The sequence below is a fragment of the Rhamphochromis sp. 'chilingali' genome (genome assembly GCF_963969265.1).
Source record: "Rhamphochromis sp. 'chilingali' genome assembly, chromosome: 15".
Lineage (NCBI taxonomy): Eukaryota > Metazoa > Chordata > Actinopteri > Cichliformes > Cichlidae > Rhamphochromis > Rhamphochromis sp. 'chilingali'.
The window spans coordinates 15,727,215-15,752,094 of record NC_137942.1 but is presented as its reverse complement, the minus strand read 5'-3'; the positions used below and the strand labels follow the sequence as shown (position 1 = coordinate 15,752,094).

Here is a 24,880-nt window from a genome sequence, read left to right as displayed (position 1 = left end):
AAAGCTTTATCTTCCCACACTCAGTGGGCGCAGCCAAACTTTCTTACAGCGCACAACTGCACATCCAATCTGATCAGACTGGAATCTACATTTAACCAGCTTAAGTTTGCCTTGTTGTTACTTTGGACATTTGTTATGCAGTCGAGCCGTTTATATTTGTTATAGATTACTAAAGCTCAGCCTTCAATCAAGTAAAAATCACAAAATATATATTTTATGTCATGACATTCATTCATCCGGGTGTAAATGTAGCTGGGTGAGTCTGTTTACTATGCATGATCAGTGCAAGGAACTTACAGCTCATACAGGAAGCATTCGTCCATGGGACGAAAGACAGGTCTCCACTGATCCCACTTAATAAAATAATCAACTGAAACAGAAAACCAATTGTTTTTTTAGGGTTTTTCTTTTCTTTTATGACAGTGCAGAAATCGCAGAAGCTGCCAAAATAACTCAGGAAATTGTCACTTCTGGTTTCATCTTCATCTATCCAGTGATATATGATCCCGCCACACCAACAGAAAAAAAGTTACTCCTGTGACATCACCACAGGTGAGTCTACACCCCCAGTGCTAGAATTTGTTTCCCATCTCTAAATAGCCTCCCACATGAAGCCTGCTTTGCGTAGTGTATGCAAAAGTATGAAATCTCATCATACAAAATACAAAAGGAGACACTTTGTTGACACCAAGCAAATAAAATGAGCATATCCATTTAGTTATTATAAAAATAATAATTCCGAATACTGGAATGAATACATAAAGTCATTTTTGTGATCAAGCATCATGCATTCACATACAGCAAGTAAATGTCTGTAAGTAAATGTGGCCATCTTCACTACTAAAGAAGTTATGAGGGCTCAGAAATGCTGGCAGCAAATAAAAAATGACATAAATAAAACCCCAAAACGTATAAACCCATTAAAAGCCCCATGTCACTTGGCTCATGTGAACCCAGCCCAATTTTTACTCTTTAAGTGTGTGTGTGTGTGTGTGTGGGGGGGGGGGGGGAGATATGTGCATTCACATCATTTATGTTAATGAGAGTGTGGGGAGTGAGTTGGAGGGTGGGGTGGGCTGCTTTTAACTATGTAAGGCACTTTGTGCTACATTTTTTGTATGAAAAGTGCTTTATAAATAAAGATTGATTGATGTTCTCCAAGGGCCTTTAATCTGGAAAATATTGATACCATCAAAGTCAAATTTTGCATGGTTTCATTAAAAACACTAAAAACTTATTGCACAAAAAAGAAAAAAAAAAAAAAAGATCAGCTGGGAGGCACTAATTAGTTTTTTCCCTTCGTTTTTCATTAACCTTGTTTAAAGTCCAGCAATGAATGATTTAGCCCACCTTGTTTAAGGGACATATGTGAACAGATGTAAGCTAAGGGCTAAAAGTTGTATTATACTGTAACGTTTGTCTAGTTCCTTTATCACTTTTTAACTTCTTTATAGTTTTTTTGAGCCTTTATAGGAACGGTTAGCTTGTAAGACATTAAAACTAGGGCTGGGCCATATTATACCGTTCACGGTAATACCGGTATAATGTTAGGCAACGATAGGAAAATGAAATATCGCGATAGAATGGGAGTAAAACGCGCATGCGCAGTGCCTTTGTTTTCATACGCACATGGCCGATTGTTGAGTGAAACAGATGAACCAGAATTGGTTTGTAAAAATGGTGCAACTTCCGTGATGTGGAACTGGTTTGGTGTTTGTCCGTCAGATACACAACAAAGCACATTTTTTTGCAGAACATGCAAGCGGCCGTTGTCATTGTCATATTTGTCGGACTAAGATGCTCTTAAATCTGGGAGTAATCTGGGTCCTAAACTCCGTATTCTTCAGGTCAAACAACACTGCAGCATCACTTAGAGTTAAAACCTGTCTAAATTCTTTCATCTTTAATAAAACGATCAGCATTGCTGCTTTACCAGGTGTAACTATAAAGTTTAACTTCCAGGCATCCATGAAAACAAAAGTTATTACATTTAACGGAGTTAGAAGTTAGCAGGAAGCTAGCGGAAGTTAGCTCGCTAGTTTCGCTAGTTACCCAAGCATGATATTGCATGTTCTGACTGAGAGATTTCTGAAAAAAATCAAACGTACAGCTCTGCTATCACTTCCAACATAAATGAAGACAGGAAACTAAACAGCAGTGACGTTTGTAGGGTTACTGAAGTTGGGCTAGCTGGTATATAATGATGTGCTACGTGATCGCTAGCGATACAGCTATGTTAGCATAACATAAACAGTGAAGCTGGAGGACGAACACTAACACTTTTCCACTTATAAAAGTTAACGTGAAGGTTCTTCATGGTTAGAGACAAATGCAATCGCATGGCAGGATGCTGTAAACGGACCAAACTTCAGTCAGGAGAACAACTGAGATAATCCATCCACAATACGAGGTTAGTCATTAATATACTGCAACAACATGGGAATAGAACAGCTGCCAGAGAATTCAACATTAATGAATCAATGGTACAGAAGTGGAGGAAGCAAGAAGAATGAGTTTAATAAAGTTTGATTTATCTGACTGCTTTGTTTCGCTTAATGTGCCTTATAATCCCGTGCACCTTATGGTCCGAAAAATGCGTACTGCACACTGCAGTTTAATGTTGCAAAGCACCTATTTTTAACTTCAGTGGATATTATATATGGTTATGCTCAGGATATGTCAGCCCATTTCTACTGGAAATGCCTTTTGGTTAAACTTTCAGCAAGGAATTTGCATTTGCACTGTTACATTTTTATAAAGCTTTAATGTACATAAAAACCAGCTTCTTGTTTAAGTGAAAATAAATGGAAGGTTGTCTTTTTGCGCTAGTAATGTTGTGGAGTTGTATTTTGTCTCGCATCAATTATATCGTCGGTTATATCGTTACCGCAAATTTTCAAATATATATCGTGATAAATATTTTTGGCCATATCGCCCTGCTCTAATTAAAACTATAAAAATGTAACAGTTGTAGTTTTTTAAAAGTAAAAGAAAAATGTCATTTTTACCAATGGCATTCAGACCTCAAAGATATCTCAGTTTCATCTGCAGGAGAAAATGTGAACACAGCATAAAAGAGATCAAAGCAATTGTGATAAGTGCAGAAAAAAAAAAAAACAGTTAAACACAGCAGGAAGTCAGCTGAAGTCTGCTGCAATATGTCCAGTTAGTAAGAACCCTGCCCCATGATGGCTACCATTTGCACCCTCTGTCTAACACACACACACACACACACACACACACACACACACACACACACACACACACACACACACACACACACACACACACACACACACACACACACACACACACACAAATCTTCAACAGAGGTTATAAAAACCATTTGGGTTGTAAATCTCAGTGTGGAAACCACAGTTGTGGCTGCAATGCTTTGTCAAAAGCTTGCCAGGAGGTTTATACACCAACACACACGCACAATAATAAGAGGGGCATGCTGACCTGATTTAAACTTTCAGAAAAATGAAAAGTCCTAGTTAAAGTCGTCCAAACAAATATTTTGTTAGTTGCCCAGTGCACACCTGAATGTCTTAAGTACTGTCCTACCACGTAAAAGAACCATTTACATAGAACATCACTTTCGAAAGGAAAAAGGTGGATTCAGACATCAGATTTTCTAATTGAATTTGTCCAATTTCCATCCGCAATCTCATAAATCAAAATTTCTTTGGCTGGCACTTTAATCTAATCACAGCTAAACATTACATCTCTTGTAAACAACACAAAATGTGTTATATGGGAATGCTGCAAGCCCAAGAAAATTGAACCTACTGCAAGTTCTACTACTGAATGTTCATGGGTTATTAGATTGGTGCCAACAGCAAACTATTTTAGAGACTTGGGATGCAGTTATTTGGCTGACGCTCGTTTCTATTTCGTTTCCATTATTCAAATCTCCTCCCTGTGATATTACAGGATTGTGTTGATTGTGTTTAAATTGTATTCCTCTCAGTTTTTTCAGTTGGAAATTCAGTTGTGCGAGCCTTCGAAAGGCTGTGGGGAGAATATGAAATCAGAGCACAATTGTAGCCCCCTCTGTCTTCCTGTTTTGTTCAACTGAGCCCTTTAAGTGCCAAGGCCTATAGTTACCAGAATCCAGGATCTGAGAGTCTTCAAATTTCCATCCAAATATGTTTGGGTGGGTTGGATTTGGCACTGAGATTAGGATCATTTGAGCCCACCCACAGACAGTACCTCCCTCTGCCCTGCTGTGTGGTGTCCTTTTCCTATCCGTGCTATAACACCACAGTGTGCCAATTTATGTTGCTGTTGCTGCCACAGAGACCGTCCTAAACAAATCTCTGGCTGGAGAGAGACTCATCAGAAGCAGAAGCTAGATATTTACCACGTCCACAGACAGATGCTGTGATGCAAAAACACAATACAGGCCAGAAACAGAAGTGCTTCTTTTATGCAGAATCATATTCATCACGCACTTAAGATTTAAGGTTCAAATTTCTACTTTTATTCGTTTAAAGAAACAGAAATGTTTGGATAACACTCACAAGAAAAGAGGAAAGCTAACTCTTAAACTCTTAAAAATCCAGCTGCTGTCATTTACTTGGCACTTGTGCAGCAGTGCATGTAGTTAAAAAAAAAAACAAAAAAAACAGACCACATGTCAAAACAACTGCAGCAGCACGGTGAGCAACAACTGTCCAGCTTACTCTCAGTGCACTCAGCCCCACCCTATTCATGTTGTATTCCTGAACCTGGTCTTGCAGAGCATGACTAGCAGGCACAAATCTGATGAGAAAATGTGCTTTGTATGTTCTTGCAGATTTATGTTTGCATCAATTTGCTTAACCAAATTAATAATAATAAAAAAAATCTGTTTAAATCTGTATTTAAAAAAATGTTTCCATGGCTAGAAGGCTGAGTTTCTATCTGTTATTGTCACATTTATTTATTTATTTTTCATCGCTTATGTGTAGCTAATGTTTGCAGATAGCACTATATAGTATCAGAGTACTCAATCAAGCCTGCTGCTTACGGTTTACACACTTCAACCATCACTTGATGGAGAAAAAGCCCCCAAACAGAAGCCCCAGCCCTACTGACCTACTTCCACTTCTATAAAATATGGAGGGTCTCTAAGAGTCAACACTTACAAACACACCTGCTTTCAGTGCATTTTTCTGGAGGTGGTGCAACTAAATTCTCAGTCACAGCCTGTAAAGTGCAATTGTTCTTGTTTGCCATTTATCAAGTCAAAAGGCTGAAAAATGTGCAAAAAAAATCTATGATGTTAAACCTTCAAGCTTAGAATATGCAGTTATCTGAAAAGGCTTCAGAAATAACAAAGAGGACTGAGTCTACATCACTATTCCTGGGCTAGTCACATAAATATCACCCAACTCTAAACAATATTTCAAGAGAAGACATAACACAAAGTCTGTGGTGTTTTGTACTTCAGCCTTGTTCACACATGCAAAAGCTGTTTTTTTTTAAGCTTACCTTTACCTTTTTCCCTCTTCTCAACAGTTTTAGGACACTGAATATGGACCTTTTAAAAAGTCCTTCAGCTGTGGTTTTGGTTTGCTGTGTCACTCCTAACAGCATGCTCTAAGCTTCAATTGTATTTTTGCATTTTTATATGGATGGAGGGTTTTTCTGTTTGTTTTTTGAACAAATGTTTGTTTACATTTTTTAATATTGATGACAGCAGGAAAACCCTGGTTAAACTCTCCAGGAAGTTGATTCTGATCATCTAAAACAGTGTCAAAAAGAATGGAACCAATTTTCTGAGGTATCATAATCAGGATTACGGAGCATGAATCAAAGTATCCTGATTTAGAACATAAAAGAAAAGACTATTGAGAAGTCTCTTTTTACTGGACTGAGGCTCACTCTACATTGTAGCAGCTGTGTAGGCACTGGGGAATTCCCCAACTTAAACCTTGTCTGGTGATAAATTAGATTTGCACGAGCATTTCTCTCATTGGGAGCACATACAGTATTACTCAGACTGCTGGGTCCATGTTGTAACAGTCTCTTCCTGGTAAGAGGGAAGCCCCTTCCTCTAGCACTATCAACTGCTACAAAACTTGTCTCTGCTCTTTTGAGTTTTGACAACAGATGGGCCAACGGTTTCTGTCACCTGACCCTGTCCCTCTCTGTGCTATTCTCTTGCATTCACTGTAGACCATGCACACTCAAACACACACACACACACACACATTGAACACATGAGGGGCTATTTGCAAGCGCCAACATTTAGTGCCTCTGAGCTGCAGTAGACACAGGCTAATAAAAACAACAGATCAGTCAACTAGCTAGTCAAGCAGCATAAACTGTTAGCCTAATCCTGAGATCACGGGCACGGCTTTGACTGGGAGGTTCATTAATAGCTCCCCAGCTGACTGCATTCAAAGGAACATGATTAGCGTGTTTGAGCCCTTCAAGTCTACCTTGCAGACTTGGGTGAGGAGTCAAACAAGCTTTTGTACATTCTTCTTATTTGGCCTCAGTCTAGAGACTGTGACTCATGAGACTTATTACTAGGAAAGGATTTCACACAACTTGAAAACACACCCTGTGTGCCACAATCCCGACCTGAAATCTGAAGAATGTTAATATTTTGTCATTTTCATTATAATACAGCATCAGAGATTACTTGCTACTCTAAAAGCTTAACGTAAAAAACATCTAGTCAGCCAACTACCACTGTCCATAAATACCAATCCCACCTGCTGACACATCAAATACATAATGAAAACAACACAACTTAGTGTGACACACATTTACTGAAGCTGCTGTTGACTTTGTCTTGCTGGCTGGGAAAGAGCACATGGATCTGCTTAGTGCACTTCTCACCATGTGATTTGCATTTCTGCAAGAGAAGCTGTAAACCAAATGAGGGGTCTTTGTTCGAACTTGACTTTTTACAAGACTCTCTCATACTCTCATATTCAATTGAGAAGCTCCTAAAAGTCATGCAATCACTCTCCCATTGCCTAAAGCGAGGAAAGGCACAATGAAGTTACAATTTCTTGCTCTGCAAATGCTCCTCTGTTCTGAAAGCAATGAGTCGTAGATTCCTCCACATACCTTACTGATGTAATGTCAACCACGCCCAAGCCAGGATGACTGACAAGAAACAAGGTGTGGAAGAGGACCACGATGGGAGAGGCTGGTGTTACATGCATGCACACGTATGGACAGCATCCTCTCCGACAATAAATTCAAAACACCACGACTTCTTCTCTTTTCTTCTAAAAATCATTGAAAAGTTTTAAACTGCCACGCTGATTTTGCAATATAGCGAAAAGTGCGTACAGACAAGACAATATATTTCTGCGCAAGGCTTCTCAACTGCTCACCAAGCACGAAATGCACAACTGAACTGTGAGGCTGACTCATCAAAACCACAACCAGATGATATTTTTACAGCCACAGATTTACTAAAACCTCAAGTTCAAGCACAGAAATGTACTGAGGAGCAAATACACTTAACAATCTCATGCTGTTCTTATAAATGAAGGCATTTCTATTTTAAATGAAAAGCAAATCATGTGCATATTCTCAACTTTCAAACAGCTGAGGGACAGATGGATATTTTCAGTAAGGAAATAAAATCGGATAAAATGCAAGTCATAACCAAGTAGACAGAAAAATTATTACATGAGAATTAGAGTTTGACTTCAAGCATATTCTGTTCATGGACTAGAGCAAACAGAAGAGAGAGTATTTGGACAACTCTGATTAAAATGCACCAGTAGGATCTCAGCAGCCACAAATGACATGCAAGGTGTGAATGAAATGCTGTGGGCCTGAATGTTTGATGCTGCAGCAAGAGTACCGCAGCGAGTCTACGGCAGCGCAGCGCTGAAGTCTCACCTGAGAGAGTAAGTATAGCCGGTGTTCTCTGGAGCACACTGTGGTGGCGTGTATGTGTGCAGCTGGGAAAAATCCATGTTCAGACTTCTTTGTTTAGACTGCAAGAGTTAGGATTCAAGGCAAAGGACTATTTTAGCCAAGGACAACAAGAACAGACCAACTTCACAGACACACACAACAAAATGCAAAACGCTTTGTTCAGTTTGTCTCTGGCAGAAATGATGAGCTCGAGTTGCGCCACAGCTTAACTGCATTTCGAGTACAGATTCAGAACTGCATCTACATTTTATAAAATAACACAGCACTAGCAAATTTCCTGCCTCTTCCCAAATCAATTCAAGCTCCATTCACTGGGCTGTTCTCCAAGAAAACACAACCGCCAGTAAGTGCTGTGCTGCACAGCCATGTGCGGGCAAGACCCTAATGAGAGCTGCTGGACATTCCTTTTCCTCTGAAAAACAATACTACTGTGTTTCTGCCTGTGGTTGAGAGTTGGCCAACCTCTTCCTCCATGCTGGCTCACGCTGGTAGATGACAGAAGCTACGGACACCAGTGAAGCTGTAGCGAATGACTCGTCTCTTCTCCTCCGGACACAAAGAAAACAAGCAGCTGATCGAAAAGGCTGGTAGAGACAGGCCAAAGAATGACGATCCTCTTCCCCTTTGTAATAGGAGGACTCCTCACCAGCACAGCTACAGCTACAGTGAGCACTTGAGTAAGCTGAGTATTATGAAACCCAGTAAAACACAAAGGGGTGGGGCTGATTTATAAGGCAATGGGCGGGAAGTCTAAAGCCAAACGGCTGGTCTTCTTAGTGAAACCTGCATTGTGTGAACTGCTGAACAAATACTTCGTTCCACATGCTCACAGTTGAAAGTTTCTCAGGTTAACCAAGGTAAGATTAATGCATTCCAACACAGCAGTTCTGCAAATATTCCTACTTTGGTGAACAGTTTGAAGAGTTGTGTATTGTTGCGAGCATGTCAATATTAAAGTGGACCCAATGTGTCCGTAGCTTAGATTTGCATTATCATGCAGAATTCAAATACTGGGCTGTGATGAAAAGCTGCAGTCCATCCACGGCCTGAAACAAGCCATCTTAGCTCCATTTTTAAGCCTGCTTTCCGTCAATGGCCTCACACTTGCATACGAAAGGTATGACTGGCAAGTGGGTGGGACTGCTGAGTGTCCCTGATTGCTGTAGTAGGAATATGCACTCTAAATGATATCATACAGAGCCAAGGGTAGAAAAAGCTGCCTGCAACAGAGCATTTAAGCAAGCTGAAGAGTGAGATTTTGGCTCAAATGGATCACTTCCACGACCTCACCACATAAAGCTACATGCAGAGTATAAGGTGCCTCAGACAGCTTTAAATGAGATAACTGATGCAATAACAGTGTCCGATTGGAGGTTTCTGGCCACAACAGAGCAACTATTCTAGATGGCATTCTGTGCATGTGGCAGTCTGACTCAAACTTCTGTTCAACAACTCAAAGACAGAGCAGCAGAATAAAACAGATGGCCATTACTGAAAACCCAGCACCAAACTCTCAACACCATAATCTTAATCATGATTTCAAATCCACATCCAAGTCTCCAAGCCGAAAAGCGGGATAAAAGGAAACAAATTCCCAAAAGCCAAGGGGACTACTTAAATTCAGCCAGGATTAGTTTTGGGTTGTTGTTTTTTTTCTTTCTTTCCTTTTTTGCAACATGTCAGCACTGCGCTGAATCATGACGCAGGCGCTGAATGTGGACACTCCGAAATTAAATAATAATCTCCCCTACGGTGCATTAATCCACCAAGAGACAAGCTGAACAGTAACAAGAGAAACAAACACATGCAACACAGTGACACCTTTACACCTTTCCCACAGTACTATCGCACATCTCCCTTTTTATTTTTTTGCTGCCTCCTTTACGCAAACTGTGTGCGACGAACAGCGCAAACAGCTGAGTCCTGTGACTGCTCCAGCTACTGTCAAAACACAGTAATACACTAACACTGTTTACAGCACATGTGTACTCCTGTTCTAACTGTATTGCGCTCAGGCCCGATGACATATCAGCCCCGTTACATTCGTGCTAAATTTAGAAGCTGGATGTATTTAGACAGCGCCGTCACTGACTTACAGGCTTGTGCAACGACGCGCTAATCACACTGCTCATCGTGCAGGTCAACTTGAGATTTATCTGTAAAAACAACACGCATTTACTGATCACTACTAACCACTGAGAACGCGTCTAACGTTTGATACTGTCGCAGATGTAATAAAACGACCGTAGAAAATCAGGCCTAAAATTGCGCACACTGTCAAAACTGTTGGCAAAGGAGCGCAGCGAAGATCCGAATTTAAAAAAAATAATGCAAACACACTGTCACTAAAAACAGTTTCTACATTAATATGATTTTCAAAGCAGCTGGTCAACTTGCCCGCGTTGTTAGGCTCCATTTATGCTGTTATTCTTTAAGAGCGTAATCCAAATGAGTAAGATCCACACAGTACTATCAGGGAACATGCGCAAACTTCTGCCAGCATCCCGACGCGCGGAACCCCCAAAAGGCTTATTTATGACTGCGGATCCACAAATCCTTCAACGCTATTTTCTCACAGAAATACGCCAAAGTTTACAAGTGGCGAGAGACTGCTGTGCTAGTGCACAACAAGCAGATTTCCAAAATGGCTTCCCGGGCGTAACAAAGCCAGAAGGATCGCTGCTGAGCTGATCCTCCCACTCCCAGACCATCCATTGTCGGCCAGAGCGCACACTTTAAATCTATTGGAGGAAAAGCGGCGTTGCAACGGCATCTGCTGAGCCACTGCTCGGTGTTCCGTGCACTGACGGAGATCACGCTTTTGTTTCAACTAGAAATCCCTGCATGACACCTGCCGCTTAAAGGAAGCTCGATCCATTCATGACAGCGCTGCTGAGGCTCTCTTTATAATAATTTTGTAATATGAAATATTAAATAAGAAAAATAAGACTCGCTCATTTTCACTGACCTCCATATAAATTATTGTTTAACATTTTATTCCACCACTTGTATTTTTTGCTCCATGTGAAAGGTGAAAGAGTGGAGATGAGCAGGTGACAAGGGGGGGGGGGGGGGGGGGGGGGAATAGCCAATCCTGACGAGGCTGGTGAAGGAAGTGAGAAAATGCGGATCTTAACGATTATATTTAAAAGCACCAGACTTTTGAGAAGCCCCGTCTTTTTTTATGCACCATTAACAAACTTGTGAAGGGAAAGGGAAACGCTGGCACTTGCTGCTGTGCTGTTACTACAAACCCTCTAAAGCAGGATTACACCAAAGTTATTAAGGTGTTTTTGTGCATTCAGTCATGTTGAAACAGCACAATGACTAATGCCAACACAAAAAAGTGTTAGTCTGGAAATGATTAAGTGCATAAAGTCACTGCTTATAACAGCCTGCATGTCTGCACGGGTTTTCTATTCAGGATATTTCACCCTGACTAAAAGAAAGAGTCGGTATGGTTGCATATCTGGAGCTGAATTTATCTAATCTATCTATCATTTACACAAACCAATACTATCAAGTGAAGGTCCACTGGTAGCTTGCCTCATAGGCGTAATAAAGACAGTGTGGAAATGCATGACACTTGTAGATGTATGGAAGAAAATAAACTCGTTAAAATACTCATAACTAAACAAAATAACCCAACCACCAGCTTGTAAAGCAAATCCCACACTTTCTACATGCAAAAATCAAAGATCAGCCATTTTTATTACTTTATTGAGCCTCGTGAAGCTCAGTGCTTCACAAGTCTCATGCAGTAAAGAGTTAAAGTGAAAGGGTGTGGCTCATTTTAGGCACAAGAATAAGAGAAGTGAGAATATGGCAAGAAAACCTACAAACAAGTTGTAGGTTTTCAGAGACATAAGCTTCATCACTACCAATACAGTCACTCACACTGCCAAATCAAACAATCCACTTTACAATCAAATCCGGATCATGAGTAATTACACTGCTAAGAACCTTGTTACCGTTTAATGCAGCATGCGGCAAAGAGAGGAAATAAAACACAGCCCAATTCACAGCAAAATGGAAAGGTTACTGTAAGGGGGATTCCTACAAAGAGTCAGGTTTGCACGATATATACTGTAGGTTCTCAATTTGTATAAGACAAATATCCCCAACCCAACCCCCCTTCAAAAAAATGAACAGGTGCATATATATATATATATATATATATATATATATATATATATATATATATATATATATATATATATACATACATACATACATACATACATACATACATACATACATACATACACACACACACACACACACACACACACATACATACATACACACACACACACACCAACCATTATAATTATTATATAACCGTATATATATAATATATAACCCTATTCCTCTGTGGGGCAACCTGCATATGGCCAATAAAGCATTCATTCATTCATTCATTCATTCATAATGTTTGTTAAATAAGTTTTACTCTTCTCAGAGTTGTTCAGAGCCATACTGAGGATTTTGTGTTTCAACATGCCCTAGAATTATTATGTTCCTGTATGAAGCCACCGAAGTTTCCAATCATGTCCAACAGGAGTCTGGGTTAGATAAGAGAAACAGTAGACATAAAGCTAAATACTATACTGTGCAAAAAGAGGGGATTTTGCACCATAATCACTTTTACCTTTGATTTTTTAAAACTAAAACCTACCTGTATAATGCATGTTTTGGAAGCTAGTGGCACTTATCATTCAACATCATAGTCTTATCTCTGCAGACGATAAGCTGAAAGAGAAAGCTCCCACAGAGGCATATCAGACACCTAAAATCTCTATCCCATTCTGAACAGGCGTGCTTTAGAGAGGCACCATCTGCTGGACAGTCTGCTGCACAGCAACAGTGTATTCACCTTATGGGAGCTTTCGATACGATCTAATTGTAAGTTTTAGCGTCAAGGGCGACAAAAGGTGGGCTCAAGAACTAAGGAGCAAGCCCACTCACTTCCGGTTTCATCATTAAATATTAATGATTAGTTACTATGTCTCGTGCAAGTGCGTTTGAGATCAGGAAATAGAAAACAAAACTTGTAGAAAATGTGAGTGTGGAGGACCCATGAGCAAGTCAGAAGTGGTTGTCGTAAAATAAAAGGGGTTTGACAAAAAAAGAAAAAAAAAAAAGAAAACAAAGTCCGAGTGTGTGGCCACTTCCTACGAAAACGGAAGTGTACACTTGTCAAGTCTCTCGCTTCTTCACGTGGACCTTTTTGCTCTGCTAAAGGTTTGTGGAAGTGTTGGTTTAACTACGCCTGCGTGGAAAGCTCCTGATAATATGCAGTTGGTCTGTGTTCAGTTCACGGACCAACTGCCCATAATCACCATTGTGGAAAGAAAAGAAGTAGTTAGCCTCGCTTGTCCTGATGTGAGCCTCTATAATAGTCAGTCGTGCCCACAGGCGTCATTTACAGTGCATACATTATTTGTATTATTATTTTTCTTTTACGACTAAATATTTCCCACCAGTAAAATTCTCCACAACGCAAAACACCAGATGGATGCAACACGGAAGCAAGTTTAATACTAGAGATCATCTGTGTAGCTTCCCATGAGAGCTGAGAACAGCACGCCTAAAAGCAGCACACATCATTAGCAGGGCAGAGTGTACTCACATGCTGAGAGTGACTGCGGGTTACTGACGGTAAACTCGTGGATGGTCTATTCATGCAGCCGGCTTACAGCTTTCACAGTTGTACCTTCACATTCCCGAAAAGAGGACCCAGCTCTAACGTTCGCCTTTCCCGCACACGGTCACTTTTTCCGTTGCAGCACGCGCATCACCACCGTCACTCCATATATGGTAAAAATGACCATATACGGGAGCCAGCTCGACCGCCCATTCAATGGGCGGTTGAAAATAGCGTCACTTAGTGGCCACGTGCGTGGATAAGAAAGTTAAAGCTGTAACATTTGCCCTGTTTAGTTTAAAGGAATTCGCTTGTCAAGCAACTTACTGAGTAACTTATTAACAAAATCGGTGCTTAATACTAACTTTTTCAAGGTGAAGTGTTAGTGATACAATTGCTTATTTAATCTAAACTGTACAACAGATAACATAAAAAAGGGGACACATTTTGGTCCATTAATTTTTATATTTACTTTTAAATACTGATGAACATTAATCCACAATCTCTCTCTGTGGTCTTCCTCGTTTCTAGCTCCATAGTCAACATCCTTTGTCCTGAATATATCAGATATATCAGTATATATCATATCTGATATATGCTGATCAGATATATCACATATAGTATCTATCTATCTATCTATCTATCTATCTATCTATCTATCTATCTATCTATCTATCTATCTATCTATCTATCTATCTATCTATCTATCTATCTATCTATCTATCTATCTATCTATTGTTGAAATCTCCCAATTCTTTGAATCTTTGGGCTGAAGGAAGGACAATACTCGGTGTATAAATGCTCAATCAACAATCATTTATTTCCATACAATTCAACAATAAGAGCATTACAACGTCCGGACGGGAGAGATGCTACCAGAGGGTCAGGCACATGTCTCAAAATGGTGACGGGTTGCTCAGCTTTTTATAGTCTCTAGTGGCCCCCAGCTAGTCGTAAAAGCCAAAACATCACATTTTTTCTCTGTTACAGCGCCTAAGTTATGACCTCGGCAGTTGTTTCTCTGCTTTCTGTAAGGTGGGGGTGTGGAATGTGGTCTGTCTATCTCCCCTGTCTTTAGACACAGAGTCTCCTGCTTACAACCTTCTCTTCATGATTCAACAATTAAGCATGTCAAGAAAACAGTGTAACACATTCCCAGCAGATCAAGGATACAGAGTGATGCACATTTATCTAATGAACTAATATGTGAATATGTTCTGTTAACTCAAAAGTATAATGAGAACTAAACTACATACAGATCACACACTCTATTTTAAAGGGTATAATATGATCTACAGCAGTATTCTAATTCAACTACTTTGATTACATATATAAGGTAACATATAATAACAGAATAATATCACAATACCCTCTTTTGATCTCTCATTAAAGAGATCACTAATAACAAGCACTTCAGCGTTGCAAGGTCCAGGTTTTCTTGATCCTGAGGCCCTCTGTCCCCTTTTAACGGGTGGACCATATGGGGGATGACCTCTGTGTTCACGCAGTTCAGATGCAAGCAAAGTTAGATTTACAACCATAACAGCAGTTACAGATGACACTCCCATCACTCCCCATTTTCCCACAGCTTTATTTTGGTGCTCCAGTTTTCCACTCCCATTTTAATGCCCCCTTATACCTTTCAAATGTACTTAGACTAGAACCTCTGTCTAAGGAGCTTTTAACCTTTATTTTTATTGCTGCAGCTACCAGTGTCTTCCAGTTGGGTGATTCTCAGCTTCTTTCTTCGACCTCCGGGGTTAGACCACCCTTTAGTCATTGCACAGTTCTGGGGATTATTCTGCCCTGATTTCAAACAAAGATCTGTGTATTTTGGGTTCACCGGCGTGTCCCCCTTTTTGCCAAGAGCCTCTCGAACCTCGTTGGTCTGGTGTTCCTGGTTTTCGCCAACCCCTTCATGGTTATTGCTGTGTCTGTGGGATCCATCTTCTCCAGGAGCCCAAACGTCATGACACTTGACCCCAGTTGCTGTCTCGGCTGTCCCTACATCTGTCTCTGCTGTGAAGGGTCCTCACATCTCCGTGTCCCCGTCTGGTGTCTCTTCCTTTCTCTGCAAGAGACAGAAAACCAAAACACCTCTCTCCCTAGCCTTGATAATCTAATATTGTTATCCATTGTTCTTCTAATGATTCAAATTTGGTTTAAAATATTATGTTCAGGACTTATTCTAATCATAATCTATGTGTGTGTAAAAGAAATAAAAATTAGTGAACCCTTTCTAAGTCTAACACATTATACGCTTAAGTTTTACCATAGCTAATTTATTAAACACAAAAATAAACTCATAGAAATTTTCATATCACCATTGTTTGATGTTCAAACTCAACTCCCCCTTTTTGACACACTCCCATGTGTCAATTCATTGGAGCTAGACAATTAAAAGAGAAGGTTAGTGACATCATATCTCAGAAAGTATCAGAAATTCTTCTCTCGAGTACCGTTGCTCCAGCCTTGTCATCACTGAGGATCGTCAATCCCGGACATTTCCCTTCTCCATATTTAATAAAGTCTGTCATCCTTCCATGCCCTGGTAACTGGTCCATCCAGAGCTGTAACATTTTGAAATGTACATACAACAAGCCAAACCACACCTTGGTCACACCAACCCGTTTCTGCCCCGAAGATGTCCAATGCCATCCTAGTATGGACTGTCAAAAGTGGCTTTAACGCTGACTATCCTGACAATCCATTTTATAACGTTTCCTGGTCAGATTTGCCAATCTCTGCACCAGGGTCGTAATAGTTTTGCAATTTTCATCAGTTTTTATTTTTATTTAGCTTCGACTTCAGATTTTCAATTTTATATCAGTTTTAATTAGTTTTAACCAATTCTTTTTGTAATGGTACATTTTAATTTGAATTTATCCAAACTAAACACAATATTTTCTTTATTTACTTTGCTCTTGTTCTTTTGCAGTACCACATCCTATCAAATGTCCCTGTCGATTATATTCTACATTTAATAACTTACTATTTCAAGTGAGAACCTAAATCATGTGGACCAATGTTTATTATTGCATATCTCTATTCTGAATGTGGCCAGTCATTCATAGGTATTGTTCAATTTTGGCGATTTTCCTCTATAAAATTTAATTGACTTTTTACAGTGGCCTGCTGTGGTTAATAGTAACATATTCCAGTCATGAGTGGTATCAAAAGTCTTCTCCACTGTAGCATTTGGCATTCCCAATAATATAACATGATACCTTAATCAAAACACAGTTAATATAGCACAGTTTTCTTGATGCAAACATCAGTAACTCAAAATCAGCAACCACAGTGTTAAGTCTGCAGTTCATACTTATGTGAAGCTAGAGTCTCCTCCTCCAGTCTCTCTTATCCTCCTGCTCCTGAAAAAACAAAACAAAACAAAGCGAAGCATCCACCCTTCTCTTGTCGGCTGGGTGAATTGTTTATGCATTGTTTATTGGCATTTACTAATCCTAAAGTGGGTGCAGTCATTGTCTCAGTATCAAGTCAGTCAAAACTTTTAGTTGTCAGTCCATCACAGTCCATTCACATGCATACCTCCATACACATTCATACCAGATGTTGCTGATAATGGAGTCTCCCGCGCAACCTATTCGAGCCTCCATCACCAGCAAGATGACGTCATCATTTTAAAGGAAAACAATTCCTTGTTGTTTTTTGGGCCGGATTGACTCGGTGCAATCCTTTTAGATCAGTGTTCCCTATAAGTGAATTTCTCCCAAGCCAATTACAATCATGGAGAAGCACACTTTGCAACTGTTTACAGTAATAATATTTTATAGCACTTTAAATTTCAATCTTTCAGGCCTTGTTTAAAGAGCTGATTGTTAAATCATGAACTCACAAAATATCAACATATCACCACCGGTGGATCACACCTCTCAGATGTTTTTTCTCCAGTGCACTGTAACAAAAACGAAAACAGACATAACCAACAAAATACTACTAAAATAACACAAACTAGGGCCCGTTGCAGACATGTCCAAGCATAAAACTATCCCTCTCTCGCTTACGAGAAAGAACACAAGCCAAAGCTCACTGATAAAATCAAGCTAGCGCTAAACAAAACCAAACAATCAACCAGAAATTCACAGGAACATTTTGCTTCCTGCCGGGACAATATTGTGTGGGAATGAGAACCTCAGGTGCCGTAACACCTTTTGTTCCTCCTTGAATTAAAACTCAATCACAGAAAATGCCGTACTCCGACCTAAAACTTACACTATTAATTCATCATTTTCACTCTGTGCCACTGTTCCTCATCAGGGCTGTGTGAAGCACAGCAAAGAATTCAGTCAAGGCCTTGAGCCATAAACAGACATCACGCACAGACATTGTTTTCATAACCAAACTTTTTTAGACCTTATTCCTAAAATCTACATAAATGCCCTCTGGGTGACATATAACACATTCTAAGTATTTAATGGTAATCAATGGCTCCTCATAAAAATTATGCATTGGGATGTTTGTGTGCAGCATTTTGCATATCAGCATAAGCAAAGCATTCTTCATTGCATCAGCGTGTATGTGTGTGTGCGTGTGGATCACTCTTCATTGCACAAGCGTGTGCATGTGTATGTGTGTGCATCACTTCTCAGTGAATCAACATTCCCGTGTGTGTGTGTGTGTGTGTGTGTGTGTGTGTGTGTGTGTTTCTCTTCATTCTGAGTCAGTGCATGTAGATGTGTGTGTTTGTGTGGGTGTTTGTGTTCATCACTTTCCTGTTCTGGTGTTCTGGGTAAACCACGGCCTGAAGCATGCCCTGGGGTCCTGCCCCCCCCTCCTTTTTCAGTTTGTTTGCGACCATTGCTGCTGCTGCTGCTACTCAAAATTCAGTCCGTCCTGGTTCTGACCCCAATTGGGGCGGTCCTTTCTCCAGTGTCGATGTTCACCGCAGGTAAAACCTGCATCTTCTTCTGTGTTTTTGTCCATTCTGAGGTGCCTTCTGTCCTCAGTTACTCCTCTTGTCTCGGTCACGCCCTTTTTCGCCACCCGATCATCCGTGTTGGTCCATCACTGTCCTGCACAGTGTGAATGCAAAGTTATCAAGGTCAGCATTCTTTCGCTCGGCCTTACTTGTCATTCGGGCTTGGCGGGCATCTCGTCACAGCTCTGTCAGCTGACGCAGTCTGGGAATTTTCCCCCGTGTAGTGAAACGGGCCTTAGGTTTAGTGCTCTCCGTCTCGGCTGCATGAGATCACATTCCTGCAGGTCTGTTGACATTCTCAGGTCGTTGTTGTGGGTCCAGCTGTTGCAGCATTTGGTCAGTGTCACGTATGGGGGAGAGCAGGAGTCCAGTCAGCCTCGGCTTTCAGGGCCGGCAAAGCAGCCTGTAATTAAATATGTATAGAAAAAACAAAAACAAAACAAAACAAAAACAAACAAAAAACAAAAAACAAAAACAAACGAACAGGAAAATGATGTTGTGTTGGCTGTGTTATTCAGAGGGGAGACAATGGGGCCAGGCCCTGTGTCAGCCTTCTCTCCCCCTTTTTTTGTTTTTTGTCTCCCGATATAATCAACTCCTAACCCACCAAGTTGACAGGACAACACCGGTATATGTTAAAATTCTTAAGATCATGTTTAAAAGCCCAAAAAGGAACTTTCTTTCATTCAGTAATCACTTTTATTAATCAATCAACAGAAAACATGTCACAATTTGACTCTTTTTACCACTAAATTTGTTGCGTCTTGCCTGGTTGGTTAGACCAGTGTTCCTTTTTTTTTTTTTTCTTTTTTAGTTAAATTGTTGTCCTGCAACCCAGAGGGTTTCTTTGTCAGTAATGTATAGACTTCATCATTTAAGTATGTTAATTTTTCTTTAACCTTGCTGGAAAATCTTCACGTGTTCATGAGTGTAAGCTGTTTCTTCATTGCGTGTATGTGCATTTGTATAAAAGCAGGTTAATTTTATCTTTTCTCAAACTAGGCGTTACCTTAAAAGGAGCCTTTCTCTCAGATTTCTCTGCTTGTGTGTGTTTTTGTTTCACCTTTTTGTTGTGATGCTCCGGACGCCTTCCCAACCTCCACAAGTCCGTTGGCCCCAATTTTATGTGTTAAAACTTCTCTTAATTTCTCCTCTAATTCTCTCCTCGCTGCTGTCTTTTTCACAGCTGCTGATTCGTGCTGGGTGTGGTTCCCATTACCTATAATTTTGCTTCGGCCGCTGTGCTTGTGGGGGCAGTTGGTCCAGGTCCGCAGCTTCCTGTATTAACACACTAAGAGATTTATTTTAATTTCATTTTCATCACTTTTAAACCGATAAGCAGGCAACACGCCTACCTTGACAGCGTAAACTGTACGCCAGTCTCCCAACACATTCCTCTCTGTACTCCTCCATAATTCTCCACTGCACACCTCTTACTATCTCTCCTTTTTATTTTTATTACACCACAGAGTAATACACCCAATTATGCCCGTCCATCTCTATGTGGCTCCAAATTCCCTCTTTATTTTAATTTCACACTCGTCAGGGGACAGGCACACAACAATTTCAACCACTGAAACGAGGAATTCAACCTTTTTATTTCATTACTAATCTAGACTCAACGTTTGTTCGCAAAATGTGTCTTGTTCTAGTCCGGAAATAAATGTGAACCCGTGATTACACGGCCGTTCCAGTGTTATTTCCGTAGCTATGCGGGGGCCCTCACCTCCCCAAGTCACCACCTCAGCACCCGGACGACGCCGGTCCTGGCCACGCGTCCACGGACAGGAGGGTCGCTACTCCATAGGCAAATGTTCCACAGGTACACTAGGCATCAACCTTTGATCCTAAAATGTGTATTTGCTCTAATGTCCTCCTAATCAAACACATCAACCGTCACTGTCACTGTGTTCACGCTTCACACTCCACACAAAAAACACACTCAGAGCGCGCCTCACTCACACTCTCACTCAGTGCGCGCTTTACCCACAAGACAGCACCCAGAGCGCGCCTCGCAGCTTCACACACACTCTCTCACCCAGAGCGCGCTTTGACACTCACACACAACACTTTTCCTCAGCGGGAATTTTACACAGAAACCTCTGAGCTCAACTATTAGATCTTCTTAAAGCACACTGCACCATAGACCAAAATACCCCTTTCTCTGCGATTATGACCGCCACCACGGGGCAAAGTCGCATCATAAAAGTGATGCTTGCATCCCCGAAGTTATACCTGACATCATAAACCAGGTGTTGCTATTTACTTAAATTTTTACTTTGTATTATGGCCGCAGCCCTTTATACTCGACTGACGCCACAAACCACCGTCAAAACCTCTATCCAATGTACTAAAACTAGCACCAACCACTACTGCACTTCACGGCCGCACCACCGGAACACGCCGTATCATAAACCAAACCTACGGACGTGTTTCGCTCTCGCGTTGCCAGCGTCCAACTGCACCGTGAAGCCAGCATCTGCTTGTCCTTAAATCAACTTCTATTTCATAGCTGGCAAAAGCCAGGACGTCACTGACACCATAAACAAAATAAACAAACCTCGACTTCAATGTACTGAACTAATGGCCGCGTCTTCAGAATAAATTCTAATGTATTATTGCTACAGAAGCCAGTATTAGACAAAATTAAATGTGGAAGGTAAAGTGGCTGCAACTAGTCCAACGTAGTATGTTATTAGTATCTCGGTAGAAGCAGATTACTGCAACTAGACCAACGTAGTATGTTATTAGTATCTCGGTAGAAGCAGTTTATTTAACACACTGGAATTCAGCCTCAACTTATGTTGTTAGTATCTTGCGCCAAAAACCAGACACCGACAAATTTACTGTGAAAATACATGTGACTCAGCGAACAGATTAATTTGGAAAGCCCAATATGCACATTTGGTATTTATAATACAACAGGCTGTGCTTACCTTTTTATTTTTGGACCGGTCCTCTGTTCACCTCGCCTCACGATCTCACCAAAGGTCAAATCTACACCTCCTCAGCACACCAAAGATCCGGGTCACACGGCACCAAGTTGTTGAAAACACGCAGTTCTTTGAATCTTTGGGCTGAAGGAGGGACAATACTCGGTGTATAAATGCTCAATCAACAATCATTTATTTCCATACAATTCAACAATAAGAGCATTACAACGTCCGGACGGGAGAGATGCTACCAGAGGGTCAGACACATGTCTCAAAATGGTGACGGGTTGCTCAGCTTTTTATAGTCTCTAGTGGCCCCCAGCTAGTCGTAAAAGCCAAAACATCACATTTTTTCTCTGTTACAGCGCCTAAGTTATGACCTCGGCAGTTGTTTCTCTGCTTTCTGTAAGGTGGGGGTGTGGAATGTGGTCTATCTATCTCCCCTGTCTTTAGACACAGAGTCTCCTGCTTACAACCTTCTCTTCATGATTCAACAATTAAGCATGTCAAGAAAACAGTGTAACACATTCCCAGCAGATCAAGGATACAGAGTGATGCACATTTATCTAATGAACTAATATGTGAATATGTTCTGTTAACTCAAAAGTATAATGAGAACTAAACTACATACAGATCACACACTCTATTTTAAAGGGTATAATATGATCTACAGCAGTATTCTAATTCAACTTATTAACAAAATCGGTGCTTAATACTAACTTTTTCAAGGTGAAGTGTTAGTGATACAATTGCTTATTTAATCTAAACTGTACAACAGATAACATAAAAAAGGGGACACATTTTGGTCCATTAATTTTTATATTTACTTTTAAATACTGATGAACATTAATCCACAATCTCTCTCTGTGGTCTTCCTCGTTTCTAGCTCCATAGTCAACATCCTTTGTCCTGAATATATCAGATATATCAGTATATATCATATCTGATATATGCTGATCAGATATATCACATATAGTATCTATCTATCTATCTATCTATCTATCTATCTATCTATCTATCTATCTATCTATCTATCTATCTATCTATCTATCTATCTATCTATCTATCTATCTATCTATCTATCTATCTATCTATCTATCTATCTATCTATCTATCTATGTGTGTGTGTGTGTGTAGATAGATAGCTAGATAGATATAGATATATCAGTGTGCAGTAGCTTTTAATCAGACTGTGCAGTGCTCTATGCTCTGTCTTACTATTAACATTCAACCATTGTACTATGCAGTATTCCATCTTGCTGCATACACACACACACACACACACACACACACACACACACACACACACACACACACACACACACACACACACACACACACACATATATATTGTAAAGTGTACATTTGTCTCCACTGAGGTATAGTATTACTCATATAGGTTATTTTTTTTATTCCTGCTCTATTCATTTTGCTGCTGTAATAACAGGAATTTCCCAACCATGGGACAAATTCGCTTATCTTATCTTCATTTCTAATCCTGTCTCTGGGTGCAAAGACTTATAATTAGCATTGTCTATCAGTGTTGAAACAAATTTTTTAATAGAGTTTAATTTACTCTTTTTGTTGTAAAAAAAAAACAACCCATGAATGATGATGAAAACATGAATAGCAAATGATCAATGAACAAATGCACCCACCCCACACCTGTTATTAAAAGTACTGTACCTCTTAATTCATCTTTTGACATTTAATATTGCATGCATTTATCAAGCCTATGCTAAACTGTGTTCTTCACAGACCCCTATCCAGAGCAGAGTGAAGACTCCGGGCAATATTTTTAGAAAAGGAAAACCTGAAAAACAAGACACCTGTCACTTGTGGAATGGTGGTGATGTGATCCCATTGTCTCTAAGATCACGTGACAACATTTTATGAAAGGGAAGACAGCTGGGTGCAGTTGACTTCTTCTTGTCTGTTTCGTAGTGTGCAGATAGCTGCTACAGTGTTCACAGTTTACATGTTTGGTGTACAGTCACCATGAAAATTGCTATTTTTGTGCTGTTTGTGTGCCTTCTTCTTCCTGTGCAGCCTGAAGAGATAGATCACTGTAAGTAAACACTACAGTCACCTTGGTTTCCTCAGTCATCAGATAATATGTAGTTCGGTTTCTGCTGAAGAGTGCCTCTGTTAACTGTTCTATTATTAACAGACACCTACTGTGAGACTTGTTTAACAGTGGCACAAGGTATGTTGGACAATAAATCATTATGGCTAAGAGCTTTTTTATTAATGGTTTCTGATAACCCAGTAGCACAATCTAACAAATGGGATAGCCAGGAATACAAATAGAAAACAAAAGACAAAAGAAAAGGGGAAAGCAAGTCACAGTCTATAAATACCTTACAGAGCTTGAGAAATCCATCAAGGAAGCCCCAGTTAAGAGCAGAAACACAGTTGTTAAACGCCTCATCAGTGGGGCGTTGTGTGAGAAACCTCTGCCTCACAGTCACCATGTCTCTAAGGACAAACTGACATCAGCCTGCAGACACTTGTTAGGTAAGGTAACATCAGATATGTCAAGTAATTTATCTTGTATTCAAGAACTTATTCTGGATTTGCCATTCAGAGTCTCACCGTGGCCAGTTCTATGAAGCTCTGGTGAACAAAGAGCCGAAGAATCTGGATATAGCTCTGTGTTATGAGCACTCCAACTCATGTGTGGGGGTTAAACGCCAGACTTTTGAGGTAAGCTGTCAGTGAGCGAGTAGCCAGTTGTGAAACGTGAACTTCGTGTTTTTCAAGTACACAAATTTGCTCTTAACATTTTGCTTTTGTGGCAGGATTCTAAAGGCGCTTTTACTGAAAGTGACATTGATGCTTTACTTCGGGACAACAAGGAAAATGTTCGCATTGCTCAGCCGATACATTCAGGTTCCCCTGTGCACACAGGAGATGAACTCTGAGAATTTCAGCATCATTTACTGTTTACTACTGTAAATTCTGGACATCAGTAAAATAAATAAATCACTAAAAAAACATAAACCAATAATTTTGTCTTTAAATTATACCTTATGCTGTGTTGAGTTGTCACTTTTCTAAAGAATTTATTCAGCCTCAGATAAGGAGTGTATATTCATTAATGAACAAATTATATAAAATTGATAAAGGGGAAGTTTATATTTCAAGCCTTGGGAAGCCCTCACTTTTCTCTGACAGAAATAGGAACTTCCAAAGTGCATCTGAAGTGATTTAGCCTGTTTTCCTATGTCTTTATTAAGATAATACGAGGTCTGTTGCCTGCTGGAAAATGAATCTATTCTTTGCCATTTGCAGTCACCTGTTTACAATAGGAATTCTAAAACATTTTTAAGGTGCTCCCACTTGTCTTCATTCTTTTCTTCTTTATTATTCTTCGGGATGTTACTAACCATTAAAACAACAACAATTTCTAATGCACTTCTTTCAGAAAATTCATAGAAAAATGCAAAACTCCAAAAAATA

At 40.1% G+C, this 24,880-nt stretch overlaps 2 protein-coding genes and 1 long non-coding RNA gene across 5 annotated transcripts in view; 1 reads left to right on the top strand and 2 right to left on the bottom strand.

Annotated features, from left to right (window-relative positions):
• The window catches only part of sun1b (Sad1 and UNC84 domain containing 1b), a 28,775-nt gene extending 15,085 nt beyond the window's left edge, over positions 1-13,690 (bottom strand). The window contains exons 1-2 of one of the 3 annotated variants that reach the window (XM_080904498.1): positions 10,297-10,565; positions 7,861-7,958 (exon numbers count right to left, since the gene is read on the bottom strand). In XM_080904498.1, the coding sequence (XP_080760624.1) occupies positions 7,861-7,937 (77 nt within the window). In that variant the 5' untranslated portion in view covers positions 7,938-7,958; positions 10,297-10,565. Of the gene's footprint in view, positions 1-7,860; positions 7,959-8,361; positions 8,520-10,296; positions 10,566-13,531 lie in introns of those variants that run through there. The other 2 variants (XM_080904497.1, XM_080904499.1) reach the window with 2 other exon arrangements.
• Positions 13,691-14,343: 653 nt separating this feature from the next.
• LOC308412186 lies at positions 14,344-22,103 on the bottom strand. Its single transcript, XR_013974533.1, has 2 exons — positions 21,422-22,103; positions 14,344-18,888 (listed from the first exon to the last, which is right to left on the bottom strand). It is a non-coding gene; the product is annotated as an uncharacterized lncRNA (long non-coding RNA).
• A 1,110-nt stretch (positions 22,104-23,213) lies between these two features.
• LOC308410850 (uncharacterized protein) lies at positions 23,214-24,434 on the top strand. Its single transcript, XM_080904500.1, has 5 exons — positions 23,214-23,486; positions 23,589-23,624; positions 23,786-23,935; positions 24,006-24,124; positions 24,220-24,434. Exons 1-5 carry the CDS (start codon positions 23,417-23,419, stop codon positions 24,340-24,342), a joined length of 498 nt encoding a protein of 165 aa, XP_080760626.1. The 5' UTR covers positions 23,214-23,416; the 3' UTR covers positions 24,343-24,434.
• The last annotated feature ends 446 nt before the right edge of the window (positions 24,435-24,880 follow it).

Excerpts from the sequence above, each read along its gene's own strand:
- LOC308410850 (XM_080904500.1), top strand. The coding sequence starts at position 23,417 with ATGAAAATTGCTATTTTTGTGCTGTTTGTGTGCCTTCTTCTTCCTGTG. Across the intron at positions 23,487-23,588 it reads GCCTGAAGAGATAGATCACT|ACACCTACTGTGAGACTTGT; the intron begins GTAAGTAAACAC and ends TATTATTAACAG. Across the intron at positions 24,125-24,219 it reads TTAAACGCCAGACTTTTGAG|GATTCTAAAGGCGCTTTTAC; the intron begins GTAAGCTGTCAG and ends CTTTTGTGGCAG.